Consider the following 23,433-nt stretch of genomic DNA (forward strand, 5'->3'; position numbering starts at 1 on the left):
TAGTTAAAAAAATAAATAAATAAAATAAAAAATAAAATCTCTAGTAACTGTTCTTAAGGGCAGGCAGCAAATGGAGAAACATATTCAGAAACAGTCTACTAAATCTCATTAAGAACAGTGAGAATCTGTTGCCTTTGCACCACAGTCTGCTCTCATCACCTCTCTCCTCCCTTCCTACCCTGGTGCCCCAGCTCAAAGTGATACAAGCTTTACTCTGGGTACATGCGTCCAAGAACACTGGGCCCCTACTTCTCTACCCCCTAATCTAGGGTGACAGTTTCACCCCAGGAAGGGCAGGAGGTCAGCCTCTCTTGTCTTCTTCAGCTCTGTGTTGCAGAACTTCAATGCTAGGCAAGCACAGCTACAAGGACTGTGACTGTCACTCATCCTCTAGTAATAGGGAAGCTCTCAGGTTGCCCCATCTTGACTTGCTGCTGCTGTTGCTAAGTCTCTTCAGTTCAGTTCAGTTCAGTTTAGTTGCTCAGTCGTGTCCGACTCTTTGCGACCTCATGAGTCGCAGCACGCCAGGCCTCCCTGTCCATCACCAACTCCCGGAGTTCACCTTCAGTCGTGTCCAACTCTGTGCAACCCATAGACGGCAGCCCACCAGGCTCCCCCGTCCCTGGGACTCTCCAGGCAAGAACACTGGAGTGGGTTGCCATTTCCTTCTCTAATGCATGAAAGTGAAAAGTGAAAGCGAAGCCTCTCAGTCGTGCCCAACTCTCAGCGACCTCAGGGACTGCAGCCTATTAGGCTTCTCTGTCCATGGGATTTTCCAGGCAAGTGTACTGGAGTGGGTTGCCATTGCTTTCTTCACATCTTGACTTGCTCACAGGGAGTAAACTTCACACCAGAAGAGACAAGCCTTGAAGACAGGAGTCTGAATCTCTAACGAGGTCCCCCCTCTTAGATCCAGGACAGGCTTTCTTGGAGTACTGACTGCTCTTCCCAAGTCCAGCTCTAGTACAGAAGTGCAGAGATTCAGCCAGTAAGAGAGAGCCTTAATAGCAGAGAGCTCTACAGCTCTTCCTGCAGGGAGTGACTCTTTGGAAAAGAGCATTTGGAAGGTCTTGACTAAGAGTGTTTTAAAACAATGGAGATCCTGGTGGTGAACCAATAAGAGGAAGCTGGTCACTTTGATACTAATAACAACACAGAAAACAGTGCACCAGCTTAAAGTTTTGACAAAAGAAAGCAGTAGCTAAGAAGAGCAATAGCTAAGAAGACCCCCTCCTGGGGTCGGAGCAAAACTTACAGGCTGGTCAGCCTTGACTGTGCAGAGTGACCCAAATTATTTAGATCAGTCTGGAGCAATTTGTGCTCAATAGTATCATTGAAACAGCAGAACTCTCAGCCAGCAGTTAGTGGAAGCTAACAGCTGTGTATGATACAAATAGAGTCAGACCAGCCAGAAACTTAATGGAGAGAAAAGTGACAGCAAAAGAGAACCTGACTTAAAAACCACAGTCATTCCTGGTGGTGGAGTAAGCTCTTCACATGCTCAAGGCTGTGCTATCTGAAGAGCAACACTGAAGGCTAAAAAAGAGACTGACTTGAACTAGTCCAGCCAAGTCACTGAACAAACAAACAAACCAAAAAAAACAAGCAAATGATGACAACAAGCCCCAGGATGGAAAGGGAATTATTATGTAGAGTTGCTCTAGTGTATTTCCTAAAATATCCATTTTCATCAACAGCAACAACAACAAAATACTAGACATGCAAAAAAACATATATATATGATCCATAAAAAGGACAAGAAAAAGCAGATAAGACAAAGTACCTTTGAGGAGGCCCAGATGTTGGGCTTCACAGATGAAAACTTTAAATAGCTATTATAAATACATTCAATTTTTTGGAGTATAAAAAACTCCAATACTTTGGCCACCTGATGCAAGGAACTGACGTATTGGAAAAGACCCTGATGCTGGGAAAGATTGAAGGCAGGAGGAGAAGGGGACATCAAAGGATGAGATGGTTGGATGGCATCAGCAACTCGATGGACATGAGTTTGAGTAAGCTCCGGGAGTTGGTGATGGACAGGGAAGCCTGGCATGCTGCAGTCCATGGGATCGCAAAGAGTCAGACATGACTGAGCGACTGAACTGAACTGATAAATACGTTCAAAAGACTTAAGGAAACCATTTGTAAATATAACAAAAGAAAGGTATGGTTACAGTGTCTCACAAAATAGAGAATACCAATTAAGAAATAGAAATTATATTAATAGAAACAAGTAGAAATTAAATCCACATGCATACACATACACATCCCAGAGGGTATCTATAAATGTAATTATGTAGGTAAATAGAAAATATGACTGTGTTACAATTGTATTAATATATATAACTGTACTGTCGAATCTGTAGCATACAGATATGTAGTATATTTGATAGTAGCAACATAGGTGGGTGATAACGAAGTTGTATTGGAGCAGGGAATGACAGTTTTTATTCTCACTCTAAAATGTTAGGGTTGTCTTTATTTGGTATATGAGTATGTAATTTGTCACATTATAAAATAATCCAGTTCTTACTAAGTCACACTGATAACCTTTGTGTATTAAACTGTACTAATTACGTATTGTATGTTACATTCCTTCCTGACTTTTTGCAGTAACCTTCTTAGAGTTTTGTTTTGCTTTGAAGTATGATAGTTTTATCTCTTATGAGAAAAAGAGTAAAATCTCATCCCATAGATTTTACATAGATTGTCATAGTAATGTACCTAGTATTTTCTTCTTTTAATTTCAAGTTGCAATCCTAATGCCTTTTATTTATGTCTTTGTTTTTATTTTCTCAATTGGGCTTGCCATAGCAGGATTCTTTTTCCAAATCTGATAGGCTTTTTTTTTTTTTGGTAAGAAATTTTAATCAATCTATAAATACTTACTGTAGCAATTGATTATTTGGTATTATTCTCTCAATCTTATTCATGACATACATAAGTAGGTGATTCAATTCTGTAAGACATATGCTTTTTTTTTGGATACAAGGGTTCTCCTTTGGAAGATTATTTTGAGAGAATTCCAATTTTGAATTTTATATGCAGTATTCCATACTTAACAATGGTTAGGACTGATGTAAACCTATTTAAGAATATTTTGTTTTTCCTTCTTTTATCTTCATGAAGACAAATTGAGTGGCAGCAATAATGTAAACAAAAGACAAAAAATCGCTCAAGACTTTCTCAACTCTATTGACCAAACAGGAGAACTCTTGGCAATGTTTGAAGATGATGAAATTGATGAAGTTAAACAAGAAAGAATGGAGGTATAGTACATGCTTCCCTTGTTAGAGTAATAGAAGAACCGTTGCAATGTGTATAATATTGGATTATTCTATTCTTATGTCCTTTAAATGTTTGTCTGAATTGTCCAAATCAGTGGTTTCATGTCTGAAGCAGCATTGTGCAGTGAAGTAGTCCTGGGAAGGATGTCAAACTCTGCCTTCATAGCTGACTTTGGGAAACAGCTTCAGTCCCCTGTTTCTTTGTTTCCACCTTTGAATATGAGTAGATTTTCCTAAGCTTCCTTCTGGATTTTACTTTTACTGATATTATTTTCTTCCATAAAAGCTAGTTTATAATTAAATAATTTACTTAGTTTTTGTACCAAACCATCCAGTTATCTTTGTGGGCAAAACTAATTCTTACTGCTTTTGTGTTGACATATGGTATGAAGAGCTATATTTTCCAGTGTGTAGCTGCAGGCTATGGTTGGCCTCACCGGCTAAGGTAGTATCCAGGGCAATTACATGCTTTATATTGCTGTAAAGCAATGTCAGTAACAAGTGCTTGGATTCCCTGGGCATGTTTTAACAATGGATAAGAAAAATTGTATGCCTTCTATGTACCCTAGCTATTTATTCATAAAATTGTTTCCTTAAATATTATACTTTGGAAAAACAAAAGTAGTGACTGATTTCATTTGAGTGCCTTTCAATATATAAGGCGTTATTCTTATCATTCTTATAATGCTTTTACATGCTTTAAAAAAAAAAAAACAAAAAACCTCCATTTTTCCCCTTCTCTTTAAATTGGGCAAGAGAGGTAATTCCAGAGTTCTGAAAGATTGTGCTAAGTGCTGACTTTATCATAGTCTCTATGCATGCTAAAAATATAATTATTTCATGTTAAATTTTGGAGGAAGTCCAGTAGACATCCATGCTTTATAAAATTTAACAGCCTTCTTTCAAGAATTAGTATGCTTAGATCATGAGCTGTGATCTAAAGGCAGTGTTCTTCTTAGGTATCAATTACCTTAGAAATGTGTGGTTATCTTGGTTTGAGGCAACTGCAAATGATTTTAGTTCAGCTTTGCCTTGGGCAAAAAACATGCTCAGTTGTCCAAAGCAGATGATAAACATATATTTCTGATGTCATTATGGCCTAAACAGGATATGATTGTTTAGTGGCATGGTTTTACTTATGATGTATTACGCAGAGAGCAAATATTGTTTATGCTTTATTTTTTAAACATTTTTACATTATACAAATGGGCATTAAGAAAAATTTATTAAGAAAGGACTATACAGAAAACATTAGTGAAATTGAACAAGTAGCTCTTTCAATTTTGACAGGAAAATCTCTGTCAACCAAGTCTATTGCCCAGAAGGGCATTCCACAATCAAGGAGAAGAAGAGAAATGGAGCATGTTGTAACAGTAAGCTCATAATAGCAGGCTACTGTGGGCCTGGAAAACTGATGAGTCAGTAAGGTACAAGTTCAAATGAATCAAATATTTGGAAATGTAAGGCAGAAAAAGCTTAGGAGCTCATACGGTTTAAATTTCTCTTCCCTATAGTTATAATATATATTGCATAGTGGTGACTAGGATAATAAAATATCAATAGTTGATAGAAACAATTGCAGTCAAAGTCAGCTTTATCTATACAAGAAAAGTTAAGATTGCCAGCTTCTCCAAGCCTTGAATCATAACTAAAATCTCTAACCAAAATAACAAAGAGTAGTTTTGAGATTCTATTCATCCAAATAACAGAACTTAAACTGGATAAAAAATGCTGAACTTGTAGACAGAACTGTAGACAGTAGAAAGTGGAACCGTTAAGAGCATAGTCCTTGCCTGCTTCTAATTTGACAGGTTATAGTTTCAAGCGTAAACCACAACTGTGGCAGTCCATATGAAACCACTTTGGACTCACAGACTGCAATCCCTGGCTTTTAAAGTGCAGTAGAGTAATCAGTCCTGGCATCACTCAGTGATTCAATTTTCCTCTAAGCATCACTTACAGTTGTAGAAGCTTTGTTTACTACCTTCTCCCCTAGAACGTATGAAAATGGTATAGACCTACCAACAAAGCTTGTTATTGTTTTTTTTCTTTTTTGTTTCATTTAAATGTAATTGAGAAGAGAAAAAGAAATATATAGACATAAAAACTCTCTTGGGACCCTAGCTTTTTCTCAAAACACTGAGGAAGCGTATGAAAAACTGAGTTCTTTCCTGTTCTTTTCAGCTGATTTGTGTGTGTGCTTGGCTTTGTGTTTTACTCATCATTTGCTTCGTTAAGTATTATATATTTGAAATATAAAAAAGTCTAAATTTTTATGTCCATTTTTTATATCTGCTTGCTAGTCCATCATCATATTAAGTTAACTAACTCTTATTATCTTTCCCCATCACCAACACTTTGGTGAATGAATAGTAGAGATCTATGACCCATGACCTCTGAAGATCCCTCTTAAATTATCAAGTGTAGATTAAACAATGTTCAGAATTGCTTTAGTATATTTGAGAGACTAGGAAAGAGAAGCAGGGAAATAATAAGCCTAATACATATAAATACAACTCCCCTCCAAGCACCTTTCAGACCCCCTCTACCCACCACCAGAAAGACCCAGGTGTGCTTGACTGTTGATCCTGTTTCTTGCATCCCAATCTTTTGAGATCTAATCAACTAAATGTGACTATCAACCAAGGCCAAGAAAGGATCACTAAAGCCTGCAGGTAGCTTTGTATTTTCTTAACAAAGGACCTGTGGTGACTTACATAAGAGCCTCACATATGAGCCTCAGCTAAGACCCTGCTGCTCTACTCATTAACCAAGTAAAATACCCTGTCTAATGAGCTGCTAGGGTTTGTGAAGGAGGTGTAAATAAGGAACACTAAAAAGAAAATTGAGTGAATTCTCTACTTTCTGACTAATCCTCAAAAAGGTAAAATAAACAGGGGACCAAAGTTCAGAGCTCACCAAAGGGCAGCCTTTAAACAGCTTAGGGTGCTGAAAATCCCCAGTGACTGTTTATTGTTAGTTTTTAAGTCAGAGGCCTAATCCTGGAATCTAGAAAGAAAGTAGAATGGAATACATAAAATTTGAGGCAGCTTAAAGATTGTTTAAAACTGACTGAGTTGAATAAGACCTCATGTGCCATCTGAATTGTACTGATAGGATGACCATGCTCTGATTGGCGTAGCCTAAGTCATATGCTCCATCTCCAAAGAGGGGGCAGTTAACCTCTGTAAAAGCATGAGTCCCTGCAGCTTTAAGAAGAAGGAATAGGTGCTGAAAAGGCAGATACAAAGGTCCTTAAGGATAAATGACCTCTCATTATGTGTAAGAATTGGCAGAGGAGGTATGTCATAATCTTGACTCTCTGCTCAAATCTCTGGGATTTTTTTCCCTTAGAGACAGCATGTTAGAATGAGCGGAAATCATTTTCTTTGGGTTTAGGCAAACCATCCATCCATCCGTCCTTCCACTCTTTAATTCATTCAGCATTTGTCTGAGCTTCTTTTGTAAATCAGTCACTGTACTAGGTCCTGAAGTTACAACTATAAAAAAGACAAAATATGGTTTCTGCCCTCACAGGCCTTTAGTAATAACTGGCAAATCAAAAGCTAGCTGAGTACACTGGTAAGGGGAATACAGGCTCAATAAATGGTTGGCATTTTTTTGACTATTTCTGTATTTGGTCTTGAATTTTGAACCTTCGTAGTAGATTATTGGTTGTGTGATGAAGACATGTATATTCTATTTCACTTGCTGTTTTATTTGAAATTTTGTTTATTCTGAAGTAAAGCACATGTCTTCTTCAAGAAATATTTTGTGATTAACTTCAGAGTGGTTTATACAACTAGCTTCAGTGTGGTTTGTTGAAGAGGACACAAAACAGAATCATAGTACTAGGGTCCATTTTAAAACGTAAAATAGTGTGATAGTCAGGATCCGTTTCTGAAAGAGATTCATCAAAAGAACACATCACTGTGTCTTTGTTATTCATTTCAAGGTAACTTTTGTTCAGATAATCTAAAAATACTCTGTGAAATTGTTCTTCGGGGAATACTAATAGAAATACCCCCCAAATCTTTGGTAATTCTAGCTAGCACAGAGCAGAATTAATGTAACTTAGTGTATATTTTTCTGGCCTAGAAACTGCAGACCAGGGAGCGTTACATGACTTTAGGAGAACCCAAAGGTTGGTATGATATATAACTCTGAAACTAATTTCCAGCTCTGTCAAACTACTTTTTATCCCCACCTTCTGATTATTGGGCTTCCCTCGTGGCTCAGATAGTAAAGAATATTCCTGCAATGCAGGACCTGGGCTTGATCTCTGGGTCAGGAAGATCCCCTGGAGAAGGAAACAGCAACCCACTCCAATATTCTTGCCTGGAGAATCCTAGGGACAGAGGAGCCTGGTGGCTATAGTCCACGGGGTCACAAAGAGTTGGACACAACTCAGGGACTAACACTGATTATGGAATGGTAGAGACCTGTGTATTCATTGCAGTAAAACATCTGGAGAAGACATATTTCAATCAATGACATGAAGAGTAAGTTACAAATCTTATAACAGTAGAATATTCCCTAACTCTTACCCACGTCCTTATCATCCTGTAGGTTAATACATCAGATTTGACAGATGTTCCTCAAGGAATTCATTCAGGCTTTTCTTATCCATGTGAACTATGAGCTGTGAACTAGGGTAAAGTCAGACTTCTGTTTTGCTCAGAGTGCCCCACGTACCAGCTGTGAAACCAGAAGTGGTTGGGTGATGGTAGCAGTGTTTTGATCATTCTCTCACATTTAAGATGCTTAATCTCTTGGATTAAGCTTAACTGTAGAAAAATTTTAGAGCAAAATCAGTCAAATAAACAACTACCGTCTCTATGATAAAAAAAATTCAGTATCACATTCTAAGTATCATCGTCCACCTTCAGAGTCGTTGAGGATTTTTTACTATTTAATGTCTGGGTGAAATTGAAAAAAAAAAATTTATCTTCCTTGCCTAGTCTATTAAGGAGCAAAATACACGGTGACAGCATTGAAGCAGTAATCATAGTAGTCATATTTCCCTTAACCCAAATCAGGACTTGTAATCCGACGTCCATTGGTATCTTTTGTTTCAGAGACAGCGTATGTATTTTAAATCTGGCCTTGGTAGTAAAATACAGAAACAGTGATGGCCATCCACTTCCACCCTCCTCACCAGAAGTTTCAGCTTCAGTAAAGCAGAGCATCATTTGCCGGGGGGAAAGATGCACAGCAGTGATGCAAACCGACCATCCGTATCTCCCCAGCTTTGCTGCACCACACTGTTGAGTCTTGTTAAGTGCACTTTGTAGGCTGCACTGTCCAGTCTTGATTTTCCTCCTAACACCTCTGATGACACTGTCCAATTAAGTTTTTAATAGAATCAATCAATATTTTCTTTCTCAAATAATTTCACCTTACCCTTTTGAAAATGAAATCCTTTACTTTTAAAAGATACATTTCAAGGGTTTCCTTAGAGATCAGTCTGCTAGCTTGTTTATAAAACACCTTGGCAGAGAAGAGTTTTAAAATATCATCGAGTTTAAGAACACCACAGGACTTACCACTAATTTACATTTAATGTTTATAGTTCTCAAATTGTGGCTGTTGTAATAACCAAAATATTTTTGTCTTGAATATTTTGTAGATTATGTTTCCCTATTCTTTCTCCTTCACCCGAATTCCCCACCGTAGGTGGGCAGATTTTTGTTACGTAGCCTGGTTTTTATTTATCTTTACTGGTTTAATCTCAACCAGTCAGTCCTTCTAAATATGAAAATAAATGTAGTCTGTGGAAAGAGTTTTGTCTTTTCAGTGCCATCATTTATTGAGTGGAATTAGACTATCATTGATTGTGTGGTTAGGTAATTTCCTTCTGTTCCTTTATTTGCATCCTTGCTAAGGAGCTGCCTTAAGATCAGTTCTTATTGTTGCCACCACCTCATGGTAAATCATGCAAACCAAGCTGCATTAGCAATTAGACTTACCCTTAGATCATTGTATTCCTCATTTAGAAATAGGAATTTTGGAGTAAGCTATAAATATTTAGTGATCAATGCAATCTGGTGCATGTGGATGGCTGTTGGGAATTCTCCTGTTTATTAAGGATTGGTTCAAAGGGCAGATCAGATCCTGCCAGGCTTCTGCTGTTCCTGACTCCGTTTTCTGTAGAAGAGTCTTAACTCCCTAGCACATTATTCATGCATCTTTTATAATATGGCCCCAACAAACTTTTTCATGTTCATCTCCCACCATTCCTGCTCCTCCTCTTTACCCATATTACTTCCCGAAACACACATGTGTACACACACACAAACACACACACACCGCCATCACCACCCCACACTATTTAAGGAGCCCCTTGAACTTGCAGTTCCCTAAATAGGCATTCATCTTTTCTTGCCTTCCGTTAATCTTTCTCCATCTGGCCGCATCTGAGTTCTGATATTTTAGTATGTGAAAGATTATAATTAGTTGTTTCTTGCTTAGTTTGACTTACTAAATAAGGTCCTTGAGAGCATGGACATACTGTACTTTCATATCGTCTGTACCCAGCACAGTGGCTTGAACATTATAAACTTTCATTAACTATTTGTCCAAATAAGGGGAATTAATAGGTGATATATGCAAATATTATTAGTCTGTCCTTTGGACAACCTGAATTTTTTCTCTTCTGCTTAAAGAATGCAGTTTCCAGGTATATAAAATTAGTCTTTTCTTCTCATTTACATAGGATTACAAAAAAAAGCTATATACCTTTATGAAGGTTTTGTACCAGGAATTCTTCAACACACCTTTTAAGGTGCCTTCTAGTTGCAAATAGTTTTCATTGTTTGAATAATTTCCTGTTTAATCTAGAGTAGTGGCTTTTCCACAGTTCTAGCTGTAGGAGTTCTCCTAACCACACTGCTTCAGTATTTACCTGCAGTGTTCAGATATGTCTACAGGCTGATACTGAGCATCAGTTTTAATTTTAATGAACAGATTTTTTTCAAATGAACCAATACCATCTGTGACCACTGGTTCATTCCCTCTAGTTGTCAGTTCAGAACATTTGGCAATAAATGCTATGCACTTCTTGTGTATTTGCTATTATAAGATTTTACAATTTAGCATCTTCAAATAATAACATATACTTGTTCACTTCTCTGATCCATTAAATAACTTCTCTGGACAGTTCTGTTAGTTATTAGTTATTGGCTGATTTCTACTTAGAAAATAGTTTGAATTTGTAGATGCCTTTTAAGTTACTGTTTAATTTCTTGTGGCATGGAAATCTTGCATCTCCACATTTGCTCTATCACATCTTGTTGATAGAGCCTTCAGCATGTCCAGGTCTGGGTCTCTTGTTCCAGTGAACACCTAAGTTTGTTACAACTTTGCCTGCCTTTAATGTTAGTCTTTCTGAACCAGTTAGTTTGGTATAATTGTCTTTAACAGTATATTAATATTTTTTCCCTTAATTTCTTTCAATTGATGATATTACCCTTATTTACATAGCACATGCATTTGTATCTTTTTTTATTCTTCCTCAGTTTTTTGCTTCCTCACCTGTTCTCATTAATTCCTTTTTATTTGTAATTTCAGAGTTAACCTGTACGTAATTCTTTCAGTGGTTATTTTTAAATTCTGAGGAACCATAAATCTGTACGTCTCAGTTTATGGCCCTTAAAAATGAAGTAGCATTTTTTTATTGTGTGTGTGTGTGTGTGTGTGTGTGTGCCAGCCGCTGTACTAGATCATGGGGACATGGTATTCCCAATTCAGTTGTTTCCTTGACAAAACATGTAATACACCAGAGAAACAGATATAGTAGTGATAAATACAGAATCCTGTGTAGACTTAGTACACACCACACAGTGTTCTAAACCTTGACACAGACATCAGCTCATGTCTGCCCTTGGGATCAGTTCTGTTATTATCCTCTGTTTGCAGATGAGGACCCTAAAGCACTTGCTGAAGATCACAGTTAAAAGGTAAAAATGCTAGGAAGGAAAACTCCTGGGTGCAAGCACTATTCTGGAAAAGGAAGATAGCAGAAAAGTGTCCTATTTCTTCCACCTTGGAAAAATTGATCTGGAAGCAGTTCCTTGAGTTGTATATGGTTACTAGCCTCCCGAGCTTCAAGGCAAAGAAGCTTATTTGCTTTACTTTTGCTTTTCTTTGGCTATTTCAGGTAATGGCTGAAAAAAATCACATATTTTAAAAGATAAGAGATTTATCATATTTGTTTTACAAATGTGAACCTTTGTTATCTTAAATCCACGGTTTTCAAAACCATGGTTGATATGAGAGAGCACTGTTTCTTCTTTCAAAATGTTTAAAAATACTTGCAGGGCCAAGGACACTTGGTTATTTACATATTGATGTGAATTACATTGCTTACCTCTTAATCATCTGCTGAAAGGGATTTCTTTAAAGACTTTTGGTCAGCGAGGGGTAAAGGTATTTACCCCTTGAATTTTACAGAAATTTAAGGGTAGAGAACATTACGTGATGTGCTATGTTCTATTTCTTTGGGAAAGAGAAGATTCAAGAGAGATATTCTAGGAGGTTGATGTTTCAGAAATAAAATAAGATGTCAGCTTTGTGTTTTTATAATTTTGCATAATTCTGGACAAGGACCAAATTCTCTTAATTAATTATGCCTCTTTTGATCCTTCCATAAACTGGATGCAGTCCAGATACATATGGGTTAAAGAGGTTTTTGTAAGATTACTTCAGAACCTATGCACCATTTAAAACAATATTTCTATGAGAAGGTGCAGCCTGAATTCAGAACACACTTTTAGGATTTAAGTTGGAGGATTTTGTATTTTAGTTTTAAAAGTTAAGTTTTATGTGTTCACAAATTTTCAGTACAATAGAACTGCTTCGCATCTCTAGAAACTGTTTTATCCAGCTTGTTTTCTCTGCTAACAAAACTACTAGTATCAGAGGCCAGTAAAAAATTTTGGCACCTCCACCTAAGTTGTTTTTATAAGGTTATTTAGGATGATCATACTCCCTACTGAGTAAAGGACTTAATGATTCCATTCAAGACTTTACATAATTTATGTCCAAGCTGCTGGCAATGTTCTGGCGGTAAATTAAAGATGTATATTAATTTACTGTGCTATTAAATAAAAGAAGTGTTGGTTACGCACAGCAAAGAGATCCTTTTTTTTTTTTTCAAGATGACAGTACAAAGTTATTCTGGGAGTTACACGTCAATAAGACTTGCCACTCTTCTTTCTGTAATTGGTGTACAGAGTGTATAGACACCATGGATTCATTCAGAGGCAAGCAATGACAAGCTAAATTTATAAATTCACTTATAACCCATATGATATGTTGTTTAGAAAAATGTTGAGCTCTGCATACAGACAAATTTTATCTTGAGAGTATCTGTATCTTCTAAGCAACCCAACAAAGGAAATATGGCTGGGCCTCAGGAACTGCAAAGCAGGTACCACCGAAATCAGCGTTCTGTTCACAGCTTCTGTTCTCCTGCTTCTCTCTCTGCACAGGCTTCATTTTTCTTTTCGAGTTGATTGACATTTTTTACCGCCTGGGTAACGCTCTGCGAGCACGTGCTCCCAAGTTAGCTTTTTCACCTGGAGAGAGGCAGACCCAACCCTCTGGGATAGGAATCTCAAATCTCAGTACATGGCCTCTGATTGACCTGGTTCGTTTTGGGTGACCAGGCGGGTAGCTGGCCACATGGCTGGAAGGCAGGGCCGCACAGTAACCACTCAGCTGTGGAGGCTTGTAGGGCAACCTTGCAGCAATGGAGCCAGCCAGTGCCGTGGACACTCACTACCTCCAGGCAGCCCTCCACTCGTCCACTCATCATTTCTAGCCTGCACACACATCCGCTAGATCCAACTTTGAGACTGTCAGTGTCTTCCTTCAAAAATCATTATATAATTTTAATCTAAATCTAATTTCCTTTTAAAAGCTACAAGGGATACTCTCCAGTTATCTTAGACTTAAAAGAACATGGCTAATAAAAGAGTAAATATAAAAATCCCACTAAAGTTCCCAGAATGACAAAGAAAGTAAAATATTCTTCAGTCAAGCCTTTTCTTAAAAATATCCTCACTTAAAACTGTAAAACATTTCAACAAAAACATTTCTTCAAATATGTTATTTTAAATACTATATTACTTAAGCAAATATTTAAATACTATATTAGTTTCTCTGAATACTTGACTTGAATTTAATTCCACCTGTCTGCCAAATGTTGAAACTCCAAAACCATTTTCATTGGCCAGGTTAAATGTTTATTTTGTTTTCCCACATAATATGCTCTTTAAACTGTCACAGACATACCAACTCTGACTTCTTTTTAATAAGGACTTGGTAGGGATTTTATTCTTTCTTCAGTTAATGGTAAAGGATATGCTTCTCTTAAGGAATATGCAAAGGTATATTCACATTCCCTGTCTACAGAAGGTATCTACTGCCTTTGTTAGTGTTGGGAAGTAGACATTAACTTTCTTAAAGGAAGTTTAAAACATGTCCATTGTATTTGCCTACGTTTTTGAAGCCTCACTTTTATTTCCTTATAATCAAATTATCAATGACCTTTCTCATAGAGTGTCCAGTTTAATATAACAAGCGATGCTGTATAGACTAGTACAAGGAAAAAGTATCACACTACACTAATTTATTTGATCATGGGGTTTCCCTTTATGCTCATCTATGTTTATGTGATCAGATATCCATTTGAAAATGTTGTTCTTATTTTCAAAGAACACGTGTATCAGTTCAGTTCAGTCGCTCAGTCGTGTCCGACTCTTTGCGACCCCATGAATCGCAGCATGCCAGGCCTCCCTGTCCATCACCAACTCCGGAGTTCACTCAGACTTACGTCCATCAAGTCAGTGATGATAATCTAGCCATCTCATCCTCTGTCGTCCTCTTCTCCTCCTGCCCCCAATCCCTCCCAGCATCAGAGTCTTTTCCAATGAGTCAGCTCTTCACATGAGGTGGCCAAAGTACTGGAGCTTCAGCTTTAGCATCATTCCTTCCAAAGAAATCCCAGGGCTGATCTCCTTCAGAATGGACTGGTTGGACCTTCTTGCAGTCCAAGGGAGGGACTCTCAAGAGTCTTCTCCAACACCACAGTTCAAAAACATCAATTCTTCAGCACTCAGCTTTCTTCACAGTCCAACTCTCACATCCATACATGACCACAGGAAAAACCATAGCCTTGACTAGACGGACCTTAGTCGGCAAAGTAATGTCTCTGCTTTTGAATATACTGTCTAGGTTGGTCATAACTTTTCTTCCAAGGAGTAAGCGTCTTTTAATTTCATGGCTGCAGTCACCATGTGCAGTGATTTTGGAGCCCCCAAAAATAAAGTCTGACACTGTTTCCACTGTTTCCCCGTCTATTTCCCATGAAGTGATGGGACCAGATGCCATCATCTTCGTTTTCTGAATGTTGAGCTTTAAGCCAACATTTTCACTCTCCTCTTTTACTTTCATCAAGAGGCTTTTTAGTTCCTCTTCACTTTCTGCCATAAGGGTGGTGTCATCTGCATATCTGAGGTGATTGATATTTCTCCCGGCAATCTTGATTCCAGCTTGTGTTTCTTCCAGTCCAGCGTTTCTCATGATGTACTCTGCATAGAATTTAAATAAGCAGGGTGACAATATACAGCCTTGATGTACTCCTTTTCCTATTTGCAACCAGTCTGTTGTTCCATGTCCAGTTCTAACTGTTGCTTCCTGACCTGCATACAGATTTCTCAAGAGGCAGGTCAGGTGGCCTGGTATTCCCATCTCTTTCAGAATTTTCTACAGTTTATTGTGATCCACACAGTCAAAGGCTTTGGCATAGTAGATGCCATAGTAAAGGCATAAAGCAGAAGTAGATGTTTTTCTGGAACTCTCTTGCATTTTCCATGATCCAGCGGATGTTGGCAATTTGAACTCTGATTCCTCTGCCTTTTCTAAAACCAGCTGGAACATGTGTATATCTTTGAATATTATAGTCTTTTATACATACTTTTCTTAAAAGAACTAATAGCTTTCACTGTGTACTTATTTTTTTCTTTAATTTACTAGGCATATGAATTCCACATGAATTGCATAGTGGTTTGTACTTTTTGCAAATTTCACGAGTACACCTTAGGTTTCTAGTATTAGACCTAATTCACTAAGTAAGGAGCATCTTGAGGGGGAGGTATTTGAAGCCATAGTGGTAGTGATCTTCCTAACCTTTAACTTCCCTGAAAAAATGTACCTTGAATTCTTTTCTTTTCTCCATCTATAATGAAAGTACAGATCGTTATGAATGCCACAGTCTCTCTTCAACTATCCATATCACAAGACCTGCTGGTTTCCTAAGTCCATTGCCCTTCTGTTTGAGTCAAGGGAGGCATAACAAAAGTTGATGCCGTAAATAGCTATATCAGTGCTGCAGGAGAAGTGATTTCACACACATTTTCCGTTTTGAAATGCCTGGCTATTTCCCAGGAGTTAGGAACCTCATGGTTTCTTTCAGTGATATTTCTTCTATATTAGAATCACTGCGAATACACTGAGGCTATTTTCTAGTATGGACTTGCACAAATCTTAGAATCTATAGCTCTGAAGGATTTCTAAAGATTTCAGGACTTCACTAAGGTACAGGATACATATGGAATCACAAAACATCAGCACAATACAGAGGAGACAGAACTCAGTCACAGTGAGATGAAGCAGCTTAACCTGGAGATTCCCATGTTGTGTTCGAGATAAAACAAGACCTGGAATACAGGTCTTCTGATTCATGGGTCAGCATTCTCTTCTTTGGCCACTCTAGAGTTTTTCTGATGGAATAGAATGTATCTCAGGGTCATATAAGAAGATATATCAGAGCTTTAGATTATGATTAAAAGCTGTTACCACTCAAAATTACTGATTTAGCAGATATAGAGATTGGATTGGAATTGTATTAACCCTATAATATACCTTATCCATTCCTTTTCAAATACACCTCCTCGAATGTTGTCTTATTTGCTTTCTGTTTATATCTTTATCATCAAAATAAAACAGTGCATAAATGGAGAACTTCCTAAGAAGTATGCACTATTTTTTTTTCAATTTTAAGTTTTTCATTAAGATGAGAAGTGTCTTCATTAAAATCCATCCTACATTTGCTTATATCTGTCTCTCAAGATACTCTTTATTACTTTCAAGTTTCATTGTTCTCAAGGTCACTTCAGCCATCATCCCACCCCCAAGTCTGCTTCAGTTGTCTTTTCTCTCATTGATGAAGTTTGAGATGGATGGCTTTTCATTGGCTGTAGCTAAGATTCCAGTAAATTGTTAGGACAGGACAGGTAAAAAAGCAATGTCCTTATCCTGCCAGTCAACATTTGTGTAGAATGTGTAGATTAAAAATGGTAAGTATTGAAGAAGCACCCATTGTAGTGAATTATTCGTCGAGCCCCTTGTTAAGTCATTCACCTGCATTTGACTTGTTTTATGCTATCTGTCATGTGCAAATAGATAAATGCAAGTAAATCTATTTCTTTTTAAACTGGAGTATCTCAGTCTTTTTGGAGTTAAGATAATATTATTAGTTATTTGTTTGACTCCGTGTTGTCCTCAAAAGCATTCCCTGAAGTTAAAAAAATATATAAATTGCATTTAAAAAAAATGTTGGTGAGTATTGTGATGAGAGAGAATACTGACTCTTAAGCTCATTCATGGCCACTATGACTGCTAAAAATCAGGTCTAGAAATCAATATAATAGATCACATAAATGTGTAATAACTATATACACCAGCACGGTGGAGACAGCTGCTCACCGTGCTGTATCCATCCTCCTTTATGGACCTGGTTTCTAGCTGTTGGCATCCAGAGTACCACACCCCTCTTCTTACTTTGCAGCTAGGCTGGGTCATACCGTTGGGCTGTGGCCAGTGAAATGTAAGCATAAATTTCTATTTGGACTTCTCTTGGTTTTCTTAAATAGAAGGGGCAGAGGGGTATACCTCTTTTCTTATCTTCCTATGTTTGATTACTTGATCCAGATGTGATTATCTGGAGTTTCGGGGGTTATTCTATATCATGAAGATAAAGCTAAAGCCTGCACAATTTTATACATCAGTTATATCTCAGTGAAGCAGGGATTAGGTGGTGGGAAATGAATGTACGGATGACTGAATGCATAAATATGTAAATAAATAACTTTTAAAGCATGGAAAAAAAATAAAAAGCTACAGCTTGAAAATGTCAGAGCCAATGTTGGAAGTAACTGGGGCTCTCACAGCATTAGCAAGCAGTTATGTTAAGCCTGAATTACTTGTCTCTAGAATTCACTTATGTGAGGAAAAATAAATTTCTGTCTTGTTTAAACATCTATAATTTGTAATTGTATTATATTCAGCCAAAAACACTTAGCTAGTAGTACCTGTGAATGAGACTTTGATAAAATTGAGAATATACTTCTAGAAAGTGATTAAATCTGTTTTTCATATTGAAGGAATATTCTGTCATGTGGCCTGTGATTTTCAAAGAATTGCCATAGCCATGCGATGAGTGTTAATACTTTAACACCATGACAAAAGTGTTTCGGCATAAGTCTCATGTTAATTACAGTTTTGTTTATCAAAACTTATCCACATCAGAAGGTTGAAGAAGTCATTCAACATTTAGTACTATGTTTCCTGCTGCTTAAATTCCAGAGGAAAATATGGGAAAGGATCTGATTTTATATTTTTTGTTTGTTAATCAAAATATCCATCCTGCTACTTAAGAAATTAAAATACTGTGCTATAGAAAATAAGTACCATCTGGGCTGTGTGTTTTTCTACGTCCTCTAAAGAACATTATGCAAAAGAGGTTATGCAAAGGCACGCTTCATTTAACTATACTTACAGGATACCTGAGGTGGTACAATAGGAGTATTACTTAGAAATTGGTATTGTTGTTCTTTAGTCACTCAGTCGTGTCTGACTGTTTTGCAGCCTCATTGTAGCCTGCCAGGCTTCTCTGTCCATGGGATTTCCCAGGCAAGAAAGCTGGAGAGGGTTGTCTTATCCTTCTCCAGAGTATCTTCCCGACCCAGGGATCAAACCCACATCTCCTGCATTGGCAGGCAGATTTTTTACCACTGAGCCACTAGGGAACCCCCCATAAAAAATTTATGAACAACAAGGTCCAACCATACAGCATAGGGAACTATATTCAATATCCTGTGACACAGTATAATGGAAAAGAATGTATATATGTATATACATGTTTTTAAACTGTGTCACTTTGCTATACAGAAGAAATCAACATTGTAAATTGGCCATATACTTCAATAAAGTTAAAAAAAATTATATACAAATCAGATTGTTTATTTCATCATATTGTAAATGTACCAAGAAAGCAACAATATAAATATAACTCTAGAGGATTACTTTTGTCCTATGAAGAACCTTAATATATTGTTTTGTTAAGGTCATATTTTCATTGTGTGGATTGTCATCATTCATTTCAACATTGTCTATGTGTTGTTGGTTGTGTTTTTAACTCACCTCTAACATTTGGGCAATCTGGTTATGAAACTTGTTGCCCCCTAACCATCAGGGTTATTGGACTTCTCTGACCAGCTAATTAAATTCTGCTCTCCCCACCTCACCTTCACCCTGAGCTTTCTTGTTGCTTCTTACTCTTTGGAAAAGGGTTGACCTTCCAAGACAGATGAGAACATGCTTAGGTCACTGTAGTATGTTTCCCACTTAAAATCTACAAACTAAACACACACACACACACACACACACACACACACACACACACACACTATTTATTCTCAAAGTGCTTATCAATGTGTTTGTTTCCTTGGCATCATTTTCTGAGTCAGTGATGTCAGTCATCACCAACGAGTAAAAAGCCTTTATCACAGAATGACAGTGTTTTAAAAAATCTTTCACCGAGCTGTTTGCAATGCACCTGTCTTCCTTCTGAGATTCTCTTCATACTGCATGGTATTACGACCAGAGCATCAGCTTTGAGGTCAGACAGACCTTGGTATTCAAGTCACGGTTCCATGCCTTATCTTGTCCCAGGTATCTTTGTTAGTATCCTAGGCGAGTTGCTTAATGTTTCTGACTCTCAGATTCCTTAACTGAAGCCACATCTTAGAACTGTTGAGGAGGATGTGTGAAAACACATGTAACATACCTAGTTCAGTGCCCAGCACATGTGTGTCTAAAAAACGGTATCTGTCTTTGACAAAATCTTTATAAAAATGTACAATAAGGCTAAGTTCCTGTGCACATGCATACAAATGGAATATAGTTTAGGTACAGTCTTCCTTTCACAGTGACCGGAGACAGAACCAGTCAAAGAGTTTGCAACACATATGAAAGATCAAATTATTGGGCTATTTTCTGACAGTGCCTGCTCTCACCCAGTAGATTGACTCTAGAAATGTAGCATGTATGTTCAGAAGGGACTGTATGAGACAGTTCCATAACATTTGTCCCCTTGTATCTTGTTAAATGTCTTGCTCGCATTAGAAGGCTTTTCTAAGTCTTCTCAAAGCTACACAGAGCTCAAGTTGGAGCGGCACTAATGTCCAGTTGCATTCTTTGGGTAATGTTACTTGAGTAAAATTTACTTGGAGAATTCTATCCATATTTGGACAGAAAATGTTTGAGGGACAAGTTTTGTTCTAGCAATCAGTATCATAGTGGAAAAAGTCCTGGTTTTGAAGAAGGAGTCTTAACTCCCTAGCAGTATGCCTTTACCTTAAGGAAAAGCCACAACACTCTCATCCAAGTAGTGAACGCACCCTAACCCCACTTGGCTTCTGAGGTCAGAAGGGACAAGGAGTCTTTGGGCTGGTGAGGCTGGGGGAAAAGTACACAGGAACTTTCTGTCCTGCTTTTGTAAGTTTTCTGTAAATTAAAATGATTTCAAAATATGAAGTTAGTTGGTTTGTTTTTTTTGAAGCCACAGAGGTTCAGTGACACCAATGTCTTCATCGGTCAAATGGAGATGGTAATAATAGCTGACCTTGGGACCCCAGACAGTTGTCAGGAGAATCAACAAGTAAAGCAATACACATAGAACTCAAAACTGGTGCTCTTCTGGGCTGAGTCTTCCTTACTTGACATCACCGTTTTACCACCTCCGGTCTTCCCGTTCTTCTTGCTGCCAAGGTTATATTTGCTTCTTAAAGTCTTTGTGGTTACTTCACGTAAGGTAAAGCACTGCTAAACATCACCAGTTACCAAAACGATTCTCCTTTCTTCCTTCCTTTGTAATCCGTTCCACACCCTCTGTGGCATGCCTTCGTTAAGCCTTCTTTCTGAAAAACCCAGCCTAATGGCCACTGACATTTAATCAAATAACAGTTACGATACATTTACTCATGAGTAAAGGCTGATTAAAATTTGGGCACCAACATCTGAGGATGGGAATTTCATCATCAAGTATCTTAATAGAAACCATTTTGTTAAATAACCATAATTACAGGTTTTACATTTATGATTCTAGGGGATTTTGCTGTTCTGCATTCTTTGAAGCCCAAGAGGCTATCATAGTTTTCAGGCTGCTTGAAATACTAATTTAAGTACATCCAAGGCTTCTTCAGAAGATAAGGCCCTACGGGACTCTATCTTTCCAAGATTTTGAACCTGCAGTTATTTTAAAGTATATTTAAAGTTATTTTTGTTTTTGTTTAATTTTTTTAATTAGGTAAGAGTTTTTAAGGTAGAAGTAAAAATAGACAATTTTTTGAATGTGTAGATATTTCTGCTTTTTCCTGTTAATAATTTAAGAATTTTTCTTTTATTATGTTTGAAACCAAAGCAGTTGGGATAGCCAAAATGCCCTTGAATTCTCATCAGAGTCATATTTGGTCAAGTCTGTTTCTGGGTTTTTTCAGTGATTAAATCTTGGCATTGTCAGGAAATCCTTTTCTTCTTTTTGTTTGGGGTTAACTCATGCTTGCAGCTACATCAGTCTTTGTGGCAGATTTCTGTTGATGAACTTGCTCATTTCTGACTCACGAAAACAGCTCAGCCAATTATGAGAAAAGAAACGTCAGCTTGAAAATGGTTAAGAGCATTCTCTTTAGGGAAATAAACAATTTAATTTGGTCTTGTTTCTAATCTTAACTCAGATGGCGTCCAGTTGTAAAAGCCTATTTTTTCTTCTGTCACATAGTCGCTTGAGAATTTTTCCTAGACTGATGACTTTGTTTCTTCACTGGTGCCTAATAGACTTCATTATTCCTCTTTTCATGGTTTCTTCTTTTGAATTTTTTTAAAGCATGTGTGATTCAAATTTATTGTTATACATGGTTTTTTACACCCCTATTTATCACAGTTTTTTACAGCACTGTTTTCCTTCAGATGAAAATTACTAAATGAAAATTTTAACCATTTTATTAGAATACCTTCTTAGCTAGAGTACTTAAGGTTGACTATATGAAGTGCCAAATTTTAAATTATTTTATAAACTAAGAGATTGAAAGCATCAGCATAAATTGTAGGAGGCAGAGACTGTGAACTGGTTATTCTGATCCACCACTGAGCCAGTTATCTCTGCTGTTTCTGGCAGCAATAGTGTAGCTTTGCAGTAGGGAGTGGTGATGAGCGGCAAGGGTAGGTCCTGGTGTATTTGTTCAGAAGGATTGAAAGGAGCAGCATTTATCCTGGTCCTTGCTTTAGGAGCTCTATGTTGTCTATCCTCACAAGTAAGCCTGCCGTTTTTCCAACAGAGCGCTAGTGGTAAAGGACCCGCCTGCTAATCCAGGAGACACAGGAGACTCGGGTTTGGTTTCTGGGTCAGGAAGATCCCCTGGAGGAGGGCATGGTAATCCACTCCAGTATTTTTGCCTGGAGAATCCCATGAACAGAGGAGCCTGCTGGGCTGCTGTCCACAGGGTCACAAAGAGTTGGACATGAATGAAGTGTCTTAGCATGCAGTACCTCACAGTGATGTCAGAACTAAAGAGGAGTTAGATAGAAACGACAACATGATTACATTTTTAAAAGGTCACTGACTGATGTGTGGGGTGAGTTGTTCCTTTAGTATCGTGGTCATCCTGTGAGTCCCAGGCATGGTGTGGCCCCTGTTTTGAAACCATAGGGTGGAGGCACAGTGCTCGTCCCTTGAAGGGCAGGCAGCATGGGAGAGCCCAATGCTTTCCAAGTTCTGCCCTGCGGGTTCTGGTGTTTGATTGAAACATACCTTGTAGAGGAGAAAGAAACTTGACTCTTCAGACTCTTCCCTCCCCTCTGTCACCTCTGCTTTAGCAGTTTCATTACTGAGGCTTCAGAGTAAAAATCCTATCTTGACAGGAATAGAATATTAAAAGGTGGAAATGTCAGAATTCTAAAAGAAATGAAGAAAGAGGTGAAAAGGATTTAAGAGAAAGTGACAAGCATAGAAGTCAGTCAGAGAAATTCCTACAGCTGTATACTGAAACCCCCCAAAGAGGAAAACCAAATTAACGGAACAGAGCAAATATTAAAAGCCTATAATCCAATTATTGGTATATATAAAAGAGACAACTAATGAGAACCTACCATATAGCTCAGGAAACTCTACTCGGAGCTCTGTGGTAACCTAAATGGGAACGAAATCCCAAAATGAGGGAATTTGTGTATTAGTATAACTGATGCACTTTGCTGCACAGCAGACATAACACAACTTTGTAAAGCAGCCATATTCCAATGAAAAAAATTTTTTTAAGGTAGGAAAAAAATCAGCATAGACTTTGGAATAAGACAGACCTGGCTTCAGAATGTACACGCCTCTTACCTGCTTAGCAAACTTAAATGAGGTTACCTAATGTATCTGATCATAGATGCTTCATTTTAAAAACAGGAATCGTATCTGCCCACTGAGATTATTGGAAAAATTAAAAGAGATAATGAAAAGACCAAGTGTGACACCCACACACACATAGTAGTGAGTCAACCAGTGTTAGTACCCTTCCCCTTAGACTAGTGGTCCTCAGCTGGTCTGATTTTGCTCCCCGCGGGACACTTGGCAGTGTTTGGATTTTCATTTTCACAGCCCACAAAGTGGTGGGCAGATGGTATCAGCATCTAGTGGGTAGAGGTCAAGGATGCTGCTAAACATCCTTCAGGGCACAGAACAGACTCACAACAAAGAATTACTCAGCTCAAAATGTCAATACTACCAAGACTGAGAACCCTTGCCTTAGTATTAACT

The 23,433-nt window shown here is 37.8% G+C and overlaps 1 protein-coding gene across 4 annotated transcripts in view; it reads left to right on the forward strand.

Moving 5' to 3' along the window:
* Positions 1-23,433, forward strand: part of SUPT3H (SPT3 homolog, SAGA and STAGA complex component) — a 399,266-nt gene that overhangs the window by 265,851 nt on the left and 109,982 nt on the right. For all 4 annotated transcript variants that reach the window (XM_052647809.1, XM_052647810.1, XM_052647808.1 and 1 more), the window contains exon 6: positions 3,133-3,272. In XM_052647809.1, coding sequence (XP_052503769.1) covers positions 3,133-3,272 — 140 coding nt within the window. The remainder of the gene's footprint in view (positions 1-3,132; positions 3,273-23,433) is intronic.

Source organism: Budorcas taxicolor, chromosome 11 (assembly GCF_023091745.1).
Source record: "Budorcas taxicolor isolate Tak-1 chromosome 11, Takin1.1, whole genome shotgun sequence".
NCBI lineage: Eukaryota > Metazoa > Chordata > Mammalia > Artiodactyla > Bovidae > Budorcas > Budorcas taxicolor.